Here is an 11630-nt window from a genome sequence, read left to right as displayed (position 1 = left end):
TACAGATGAACACCATGCAGTTCCCTTTAGAGGGCATTTTGATCTCACCTTTCATTCTTTTCAGCAAGGTTCTTGGGATAATTTATGAGAAAGTCCACTCCTTTGGATGAAAAGCAAGACCACACATCATTTCAGGTAGCTTCAAGATCTCTTTCAGAAATAATGATTTCCAGCTGAAAGGTTGATTAATCAGAGAACTGATTAATCAACAAATCAGCATATAACCCACATGTAGTGCCATCTCTGAACATTGTGCTTTTTACAGTTGGAAAGAAGTCTGCATATTCTGGCTGAAAACTAAAAACCCTTCAATCCCAGAGGGGGAAATCGACCCAGGATACATGCACCTGCGCTCTAAAAGTCACATTGATCCCATAATTTTTCTGTAGCACATTTATGAGGTAAGATCTGTGCCAAAAATAATCTCTAGTACTTTTAACAGATGCACCGAGAAATGTTTAGTGGAAGTCAATAGTGGGAGGTACACTTTTGCAAGCCACTGACTAAAGGCTTCATTGAACTTATATGGATATATTTATGTGTTGTTTTTAGAAGGTAATTTTGCTGTTAAGACAAATTCATCCTCCACTATCACTGCGCATGCTTAAAGCAGGTGACTAAAGACCTACACTATTTTAAAAATACCATGCTAAACTTAAATATATCCAGCTGAACATACATTTCAATTATACTAATTTTGATCTGAATTAAATTTACTTTAATAAGATTGATCTGTTGTTAATCTGTTAATTATCAAATAAAATTTTCTGGCCTCTATTTATGGTGCATTAATTGGTAAAGGCAAATTTTAAGTTCCCATCCTCTGACCAAAAGAGAAAATTTAGGGTTTTTTTCTTTTACTTGAAACATGCATAAAAACTGTTCAATGCACTAGAAGGGTGCTATTAATTTTTCTCTCTTAATGACTGTTTTTGTTTTGCTGTGGACTCTAGCCCTCTGTCCAGCTCCACCCACCGTTGTTGTGTTTGGACTTTTGGTTTGGTTTGGGCATCTGGTAGCTGCCCTTGAGGGCGGGTACTGTTGTGATCTGTGTTTTCTGTGTATTTATTTTGAGGTTTTTCTGTGTTTATTAGTCTGTTACCCTGAGTCTCTGTCTTCCCTGTTGATTGTTCCCAGCTGTGTCGTTTCTTTGATTACCCTCCCATCTGTTGTCTTTGTCTGCTGTCGGATCCTCGTCGTGTGTGCATCTCTGTCTTCCCCGTTGCTCCCTGTGCAACCTGTTTGGATTCTGTTCTTTTGTGGATTATTCATCATTAACCCATCATTCAATTTCATCCTGGGTCTGCCTGCGTCTTCCCTCACCTCACCAAACCACCAATCATGACAAAATCATACACAAACAAACAAAAAAAAACAACTAATGAAACATGCAGGCCTGGACGAAAATTATACTAGTCCCTTAATATGTTGTTGTGCAATCTTTTGAGGGAATCACTGCAAATGATTTCTGTAAACATTAATGAGGCTTCTGCACATGTCTATAGGTATTTGGACCCATTTTTCATGACAACTGGAGCAATTCCCAAGGGTAAACTGCTCCAGTTGTCTCAAGTTTAATCGGTGCCTTCTCCAGATGTCATGTTTCAGCTCCTACCACATGCTCAATATGTTTTAGATCAGGGCTCCTACAATCCAGTTAAAAAAGTCCAATGTTATTGCTCTTAGCAATTCTTGGGTGTTTTTAGCTGTTCTTTTTCAGTCACCATCGTGATGAAAGACCCATAATCACTAGGCAACATCTGTCCAGGACACCTTGATAGTCTTGAGTTGAAAACCAAGCTTCTATTTCACGTCTGGTTCTTTGCTTGGTATGCTTCACTTTTGTGTCTATGATGATGTGCTTTGCCAAAAAGCCATGCTAAACGTGCTAAAGTTTTGTTTAATTGATCCAGAGGACATTTTCCCAGTAGCTTTGTGGCTTGTCAATATGCACTGTGGCAAATTCTAGTCTGGCTTTCTATGATTCGCTTTTCAACAGTGGTACCTTCTTGTTAAATATGTGTTTTATATTCATGTAACTAAAGACAGCAGCTATTAATGGATAACATTAATGTGTTTGTTGTTGCATAGTTTAATGTACCAAGCAATTTGTCCACTAATGTTTACCCACTTTAAACATAAACATTTTTATGATTTTAGGTATGCAAATATTGTAGGCTTCCTTATTAATTTTCAAAATAAGTTACATCAAGCTGTTAGAACTGACTTTGTTAAACTGAATGTTGTAAGAAAAATATAATGATTCTAAATGTTCTTCCTGGGTTCAATTAGCCTCAAAGATTATAATTTAAATTCAAATTTTAACAATACTGTAACATTTTTAGGCAGATAGGAGGCAAATATCTAATGTGAGAAAGTTAGTTAATTTCAGTGGCCTAGCCCAGACCTGCAGGGTGCTTTCCTAACTGTGACACACTTCAATTATAATATTACTATTTATTCTCTGTTTAAATGCTTAAAATTTCCAGGAAGTCATATGGGGAAAAAAACCTGCCTTCCAAATAAAACCTCAAAGTTTTAAATTTACATCTGCACCAAAAGCTATACAAAAGATAATGACAGCCATCTTAAAAGTGTATGTTTTGGAATATGTAGTTTGACATGTTCTTATTTCTTTGTAAATACATTTTCATTAGTGTAGAATGATGGGCCCTGAAGTGTTTGAAAATGGATTCATAATCTTTCCCAAATTAATGAGAAAAACAATTGCTTTTCTTCAAACACTTCCTGCCCACAGGCTAGCATGTGCCAAAGCATACAATTGGAAAGTGTTATTGGACAAACAAATAATGACAAAGTGGCATGACATAGTATTCTGACAGCTTAATTTTTCGCCCTCCAAATGAAATTGAGGGAATTTTTCTGTTTTCATTGTAGTTTAGAGCTCATTAAGATCCATTGCCTTTTTTATCAAAGCTGATTCTTAAATCAGCATGTCGTCTTTGCTTCCTCAGTGTGGCCTGGAAAGGAGATTCACAAAGAATTCACATAATCACTTGAACTCTGCATCCAATTTTCCTACCCCAGAGGAGGATATAAGTTGGGGGGCTTTTTCTGAATCGCAGTTTACAGGACTGTAATGGTTCTCTGATGTATCCAGGCACCAGCAAAAGCATATGCTGAACTTCTCCATGACTTGAATACTGTACTTGTTGAAAACAGACCTTGAAGCATTCAGAAGAAATAGGCAATGGTGATGTTCTTGGACAAACAGCAAAAATTAGCATACTTTGTTGACATATACCAATTGTAGTGTACTTAAAAGCATGCAGAAACAACGTGATTGTATTTTAAATAACTATGACTATCACATCTTTTGTAGTTGATTAAACATTCAATATCTGAGGCCCCAACGTCTTCATAACCTATATGACACAAGAGTTAATGGCAAGACATACTTTCAGTGGATCGGCTAATGATAAGGTTTGAAACTGTGATGGAAAACAAGGAGGTTGAAAAGCAGATGTCACAACCAGCTCACAGATGGTACTAATACTTACGTTGCTGCAGGGTATAGGTTGTTATGTAGGTTACATGAAAGCGGAAAAAAGGTATGTGTGGTAATGAAACAAAATGGTTGGGGCCACAGCTGCAGAGGGGGTGGCTGGTGGTATTTATTTTAGGCAGGCAACATATTCCACTCATTCAGACTGGGGAACCAGAGAGGTGGATAACAAGGAGGCAGCAAGAAACTGGTAGGTATACTGCAGTAACATTGGAATGAATCGTGTGTATTTATCTTTAAAATATTCTTTACCTTTCCTTAAGTGATTATGCGGGCATTGGTGTTCATCCTCTTGATGGAAATGGTGGATGTGAACGTCACCCAGGAATACAGCCCCTTCCAGTGGCTGTCCCAACTGCGAGGCCGGAGGCAGAATGCAGGCTGGAAGTCTGAGGCTGTCGATTGCCCCCTGGAGTGTGATTGTCCAACGGCCTACCCCACAGCTATGTACTGTCACAGCCGCAACCTGCAGCACATTCCCTATGTTCCATCACACATAAAGTATGTCTACCTGCAGCATAACCAAATCACAGGCATTCAGGATGGAGTGTTCGACAACGCCACCAACCTGGTGTGGGTGATTTTGTCACATAACCAGCTCAGCTCGGAGAAAATCAGCGACAGTGTCTTTGTCGAGCTGGGAAGCCTGGTTCGACTCTACCTGGATAACAATGAACTGACCCATGTGCCTCGTAACTTACCAAGATCCCTCACCGACCTGCGACTTTCCTACAACAAAATCACAAACTTCTCCCCCAACTTATTTGAGTCCATGTCCAACCTCACCACCCTTCAACTTCAGGGAAATGACATAGAAAAGGTAGAAGGTGGGTTAATGGGACTAAAATCTCTTATGATGCTGGACATGAGCAAAAACAAGCTGATGAAAATTCCTGACAGCTTTCCCAAAGAACTACAACAGCTCTACCTGGACCATAACAACATAAAGAGTGTCCCAGCTGGTTTTCTTACCATGTATCCCAATCTGCAATTTGTCCGCTTGAGTCACAACAGTTTGACTGATAAAGGACTTCCCTCCAATGTTTTCAACACCAGCACACTCGTTGAGCTTGACCTGTCCTTCAACCAACTGGAGAAGATCCCTCTTGTTAGTAGGAACCTGGAAAACCTCTACCTGCAAGCCAATAAGATCAAAGGTACGTACACTTCTTTAAATCGTAAAGTAACAAAGTGAAACAAAAGTTTTATTGGCAATTTTAATGACACTAGTGTTAATTTTATTTATATTAATATGTGTAGTCACTTTTAACCAGAGACAATTCTTTAAAGGTGACCTATTATGCTTCCTCAAACAGTTCCTACTCCCTGAGATTTTTTTGTAAGTTTGTTTACTTTTTTTCCACTAAATTTGACGCTACCGCCTGCTGCATTTGGATGCATTCAACAAAAATACAACATGACATGTTCTTTTTCAAGGACTGTAAACCCATTCCCACTGGCCCTACACTCCTCAAATATAACTGGGACAGCCTATTCATTAGAAACTTTGGATTAAAGACAAAAAGTGAAGGGGAAGAGGTGGAATGGGAAGGAGTAGGAGAGCTGCAGCCAAAATGTTTCTCCATGAAAACTCAGATCTAACAATGTGTCTTGGTGCAGAGCTGGAAATGAGTCAGCAAAGATTGTGGGAGTTTTTCCAGCAAAACAGATCTAGAGCTAATGGGGTGTCATCAGTAGCTGTGTATAGAGACCAAAATGCAGGCATAGCAGCATAAATGCAAAAATATTAGATCAATAACAAAACTCAAAGTCAGAAATTTCACAGAGTCACAGAACTAGAGCGAGATTAATATGGAGGAAAGTGCTTACTGGAATCAAAAACAGGCCAGACAAGTTTAAAAAGTAAAAACAGCTGAGAGAAAATAGACCACACAGAGGGAATCAAAAGAGAGAAAATGACTGGAGAGAAGCCTAAATACTGTTCAAACAAAAACAGCATAACATTTAAAGGACTCAAAAAATGAAGACGAATGATAACATCCATCCATTTTCTTTACACCCTTGTCCCTTAGTGGGGTCGGGAGGGTTGCTGGTGCCTATCTCCAGCTAATGTTCCGGGCGAGAGGCGGGGTTATACCCTGGACAGGTTGCCAGTCTGTCGCAGTGAATGATTACAAAGAACCCCAGAAACAGAAGTGACAGAGAAAACAGCAGATACGTAGAACACTAATGAAAATGGACTTTCCAAATAAAGCACAAACTAAGATCTGACAATCACATAACTATAAACATGAATGTATCACAGGCTTAAAGCAGCAGTATGTAAGAGTTATATATATATACATATATTTGATGAAGGCCTCAAAAAGCCTTGAGTCCCAGAAACAATTTGTTTTCGTAGCCCCAGCTTTATGGGACATGTTTTTCTAGTCTCCGCACTTCATTGTCAGCTGATTGGCCCTGGAGCACTCATCCATGTGTTTACAAGTTCATTGCATCAGTTAATGCATTACTAAGGGGTGAGTGAGACTGCACCTCCACATTCTAAACTACCAGCCCATTAACCCAACCAGGGATATCCCTGTAGTCCTGTAAGGCAGTTTGCACCTGTTCTTGATTATGGCAGCTTTGGTCTTCCATATTGAGGTTCTGAATGTGAGTCAAATGCCCCTTTTCCACCGGCCAACCCGGCTCGGCTCGGCCCGGCTCGGCTTCAATAAAATATGTATATAATATAATGTTATTTTCACTCTGGCCTAAGCTCCTCATATTTTGGGAGGATTGTATTAGGAGCTTGATATAAACTACAGTAAGTACAATAATGTGTGGAGTGAGCAGAAATAAAGAGACTTTGTTCACTGAGACACAACAACTTTTTTTTTCTTTTCTTTTGTTTGTCTCAACTCTCCTTGTTGCTCTGCCATCTCTGCTGGTAGCTGCTTCCTCCTGAAGGAGATCCAGGTGTTCTGACGGTTCTCCATCATGTCAGCCATGTTGCTCTCCTTCTGCTCCCTGGTAATCAGATGTTAAAGCTTATAGCACATAAATGTAGATAAATAACAGTTACTAATGTGGACATTACATACACATAAGGAATTATTTAAAACAGACATGTTGCTATACATACAACACTTTTTTTTTAACTATCCAGCCAGAATTAAATAACTGGAATAGTTGTGTAAATTAAAGACAAAATGCAATTACTTGTGAGTTTTAGACCTATGCAGGCAGACAGCCATGGATAAAATACCACTATCGTTTTCTTCAGGTTTATTGTTCATTCTACAGTTAATAATTCATAACAATTTGATTAGAGAAGTGATATCTAGCCATTTTACAATAGGATGTCATATGACATGTTTTATTATCTCACAATGGGGGAAACTCAGATGCAACAGAAAAATGAGAAACAATCGAAGCTCATAGATTCACACAAAGATAAACAAATGACAGTAACAGGCTGTACAATATTGAGTTATTTATAACTGTAATGTGCAACTGAGTGTCTTCAGAAAATGCGCATGTTGTGTTTGAGCAATAAAAATACAGCAGGCTGTGTGTTTTAAATGTCTTCCATGACTGTATGTATGCAACCTTAAATGTAGTAAAAAACCAGACAGATATATCTACAAACTGCTCACCTGGCTGGAGAGCAGCAGCGGCGTTAGTTGCGTCTGAGTCGGTGTTCACTCCGAGGCGGCTAACAAGGCTTTCCATTCTCACCACTACAGTGACAAAAACGACTCATTCCTCACGGCTCCATCAAGCTGCCACTGAATATTGAAATCCGAAGCAAATAAAAAAGCCGGCATCTTTTAGTTCACGGCTTGCTTGTATCTTCCATCACTTCCGTGTTGCAGCGAGTTTCAAATGTTGCGCCTTCCTTTTTCTTCTCTTCGCCTGCTCTTCTGACCACGCCCTCGGCCAATCAGTGAACAGCAGCGAAGCTTGCGTCACCTACCAAACCCGGCCTGGCCCTGCTGACCCTGCTCTGAAGCAGGACCCAAAAAAGCAGTGCCAGCCCCATTGAAAAGGCCGGTGGAAACACAAGAAAAGCGAGCGGAGCCGAGCCGGGCGGGCCGGTGGAAAAGGGGCATTGAGTTCTTTATTAAAATTCCCCCAACTAAACAGCAAATATACACATGTTCACAGCTTGGCATGCAACTGCCTAACTGTATGTTGAAGCCATAATTCCAGAGCTTAAATATCCATTGTAAAACTTTTTATGGTAATTATTCATAATGTACTTGTGTAATGGCAAGCATGTCGCTGATACAGTAGGACCAGATGCACAAGAAAGTGCATATACACAAAGTTATTATTGTTTACCGGGTTACACACTGTCAAATATTTAAAGAACAATAATACTTTTATGTTGCATAAAAGTAGATCAGAAACCATAACCCTTCCCACATAAGTGAATAACAGTTTTCAATAGAATGAGAAAATAAGAGCAGGTGGGAAGGCTTACCTAGAGGTCAGTTCTTAAACTGAATCACTGGTATGTGATCCAGAAAATCACATACCATGAAAATGACCCAATTTGACACATGAAAATGACCCAATTTAAGTTGATTAATTGTGATATAGAGCTAAAAAGCAGCAACACCCAATAATATTTTGTGTCAAGCTCATTGATCTTTGCTTTTTATAAAGAGAAATGCTGCAGATATTTTGAGAACTTGCTGTGCAAATTGCAGAATTGTGTATTTATATCACAGAATTCAGACAAAAGACAATTCAAAGTGCTTTGCACAAAATTTAAATTCAATTTAGCCGCGTTCCAGTTTAAAGTTCAAAAACCAATAGGATATGCAAATAGAGCAATTAAATCTTTTTGTTTACATTCTGAAAGCACAATGCACTGGCTGACAGGAGAGGAGACTGGTATGTCATCCTTTAGAGCAGTGGTTCTTAACCTTTTTTGAGGTACTGAACCCCCCAGTTGCATATGCGCATTCACCGAACCCTTCTTATTCCAAGAGCTCCTCCGCAGCTCTGATTAGCTAAGCAATGTAACGTGATCCTCTGGAGCAAGTGATGGCAAAGCGGGGCGCATCGTCACGACTTTACACAAGTGTGTCTTTACCTCCACGGCAGAGGCTCCGCCGAACCCCTGAGACCGACTCACCGAACCCCTGGGGTTCGATCGAACCCAGGTTAAGAACCACTGCTTTAGAGAAAACTTAGTTGTAATATATCAACATGTAGCATGTTGTATGATTTTGTTATGTCACTGTTGCATATAAAACTGTGATAATATGAGCGTTTAATGTTGCCAAATCCTCATTCAACCCGGTGTAACGAGCAGATAAAACTTTTGCAGTATGACATTTCATTTCTTTATCAGGGATCTTTTCGCATCAGAGACTGTGAAAGCAGAACAATCACCTGTTATTCTACCTGCTTCACTGGAATTGTGTATGTTAAGTGCTAAAGTTTGAAACATGAAAGTTGACTTATATTTTACAAACAATCTCAGAGGGTAATGCCATTTAAGCAAAAATGTTCTGCTTAGGATACTGGTCAAAATCGGATCAATTTAAAAGTGCGCTTTATATATATATATATATATTTCTAGCTGTTTTTGTCAGTTAAAACACAAAGTCCCCAACATGTTGTTATGAAGGTGATGGCTAATTAAGTCAGTCAGATGATAAGAACAAGAGGCGTCACCCAGCTGCGGACAGCCACATCGACGTTACCTAATTGGTGTAGCAAATTAAGATTTTAAAAATAATGTGGTATACCGGTAAATCAAACAATATAAATAAACTATCGTATCCGCAGACTGGTGTGCTGCTTGTTGGGTTTCTGCTCTCTCCTCCACCTTTCCAGGGTGTGTTCAGCAGGTGTAGCTTCCAGGTGGCGTGCATTACTGTCATCAAGGAGCAGTACTTAGAGGAGTGGCTTCTCAGAGACAGAAACCAGATGGTTAACTACTACTTGTGATAATTACTGCGTAGTCTGCTCTCACAATTGATTCTCCTTGAAAACTTACCCTCAATCTCCTCCTTCATCACAGTTTAGTCGTCAGTGTTCATCCTAGATCCTCAGCTTCACCCTGTGGATTTCCTCTCCCGGGGTCTCTCTCTCTTGTTCTCCTTGCTGCTCCTGTTCAGGTCACCCATCTGTGGCTCACCTCCTTTGCTCAACTGCCTGTCCACCCTCCAACGGTCCATCCTCTCCTATTAACGAAACAAGAGCAAACTGATCATCACAATTGACTTTTGACAATTGATCCAGCAAGCAGCCAAGCACCAGATCTTTGGATGCACCGCGCCCCTCCTCGATCGTTTCCCTTCTTTATAAAGTTTATAAACCCTGATTCCTTCTTCTGCAAAACTAGTTCTACTGTAGATCCCGCCCACTAACAACCTCTCTGTCTTCCAGTGTAGATCCGGTCCCTCTTTTCCCTCTTTCAGAAAAGTCTTTCAAACATTTCCTCTCTTCAATAAATCATTTACCTTCCAATCGCTGGGGTCTGTAATTGTTGTTTGCAACAGAGTCAAACACAATCAAAACATAAAGCCAAAAAAACATAAAAAAACTACAGATCATAAAACTGACAATGAACAAGTCCTGCGGTACTACTTTTAAAATGTGTCTGTCCTATTTATTGCAGCGGTATCAAAAAGTGATTCGACATGCTGAAAAACAACAGGGTCATTTCTTGCATTTCTGTCTTTTATCACTTTTAATCTGACAACATCCACAAAACAAGCCACACTGAGCAAGCATAGTTAATAATGATGTAGATGCAACTAAACCTAACCAGTATGGACCTGACTGGGTCAAACTAATCTATTCTGAATCATGGAGATAATTTTATTTATGTGCCTGCATAATTTGGTATGAATACAGGAATGCGACCCAAACACAGTCCTTGAAGCCAGGCATAATCCACGAGGTGCAGGCAATAACATGCTTTTTTTTTTTTTTTTTTTTAGTGTTTCTGATTCCGATTCCAATTTTCTTGTGGTTGGTTTGGCAGTTCTTTTATGTGTTCATGTTTATAACCTGTTTCCCCATTTCTCTCCCCTTTCAGAGTTTTCCCTGAGCAGTTTCTGTGACACGATCGACGGAACAAACTTCTCCAGGCTGAGAGTGCTGCGTTTGGATGCCAATAAAATCAGCGCCAGAGACATTCCTGTTGAGGCTGCCTACTGTTTGCGACTGGTTTCTTCTGTTAATGTTTAGAACTTGCTGTTCTTTCATGATTTATTTTCGTCATCTCTAACTCATACTCTCTTACTGTTACACGTCATTGATCAAGAAATGTTTTATCAAACAGTTAATTTATTAACAATTCAGTGATTCCGTAATTCCAGTGTTAGTCAACAGGAAATACCAGTGTTGCATAATCTAATATCCAGATGGCAGTCAGAAAGTCATGAGAGAGCTGATGGACTTTCTTTAGAAATATTACAATCTAAGTTACTAGCTTATGCCAAACCAACGCTTTTACACGCAATTACACAATTGCTGATGAAGAAAATTTTAATCAGCATCAAACTGTCAATCATTTGTAGAAGATTTAGTTTGGATCTTTGCCTCCACCATGTGGAATGCCATAAAACTTCACATCAAGCAACGCTTTGTTGTTCTTCTTGAAGACGTTTTTTTCTCACTTAATCACTTTGCTGGTTGTACAGTTCATATAAAATCTTTTATTCCAAAATGTATGCACTTGGTCGCTATATCATTTTGAACTGACTTTAGTTAATATGCATCTAAATATTTACTTTGAAGCCCACATGATCTGGTTTTAACATCGTTTTATAAAGTTAAAACTTAGGAATGGTGTATATGCATGAGATGTTGAAAGCAAATGTTACACTTGATAACAATAAAGTCTTTTAATTGATTTTTTTTATTTTATGTCTTTTTAAAATTTGTGATTAAACCAGGACTGTTCTAAGCAGATTTACCTCAGTTGAGTCATTCATTTTGTGTTGTACACATAGAAAAGAACGTTCTAGACCAGGTCTGGTGTTGTATCCAGTTTTTTAGCAGCAACAAATTCCACCAAGAACTGTTTTGTTTTTCCACACTTGCTCCCATGACTTTCAAGCTGTTTTGACAGTGCCTGACCTGGGGAGGCCAGTCTATGTCTGAAGGTATTCCATTGCTTGTTTTTCTA

At 39.2% G+C, this 11630-nt stretch overlaps 1 protein-coding gene across 3 annotated transcripts; it reads left to right on the top strand.

Annotated features, from left to right (window-relative positions):
* fmodb (fibromodulin b) lies at nucleotides 1-11413 on the top strand. 3 transcript variants are annotated; one of them, XM_081609095.1, is made up of 4 exons: nucleotides 1-135; nucleotides 266-401; nucleotides 3790-4683; nucleotides 10536-11413. In XM_081609095.1, the coding sequence occupies exons 3-4, from the start codon at nucleotides 3795-3797 to the stop codon at nucleotides 10685-10687; spliced, it is 1041 nt and encodes a 346-aa protein (XP_081465221.1). In that variant the 5' UTR covers nucleotides 1-135; nucleotides 266-401; nucleotides 3790-3794; the 3' UTR covers nucleotides 10688-11413. The 3 variants fall into 3 exon arrangements, with proteins under 3 accessions (XP_081465221.1, XP_008412238.2, XP_008412239.2); XM_008414016.3 differs by lacking the exons at nucleotides 1-135; nucleotides 266-401 and adding an exon at nucleotides 3591-3716; XM_008414017.3 differs by lacking the exons at nucleotides 1-135; nucleotides 266-401 and having other exon boundaries at nucleotides 3631-4683.
* Nucleotides 11414-11630: the final 217 nt, after the last annotated feature.

This window comes from Poecilia reticulata, chromosome 7 (assembly GCF_904066995.2).
Source record: "Poecilia reticulata chromosome 7, P_reticulata-male-v2, whole genome shotgun sequence".
In the NCBI taxonomy this organism is placed as follows: Eukaryota; Metazoa; Chordata; class Actinopteri; order Cyprinodontiformes; family Poeciliidae; genus Poecilia; species Poecilia reticulata.
This window is presented reverse-complemented; position numbering and strand designations above follow the sequence as displayed.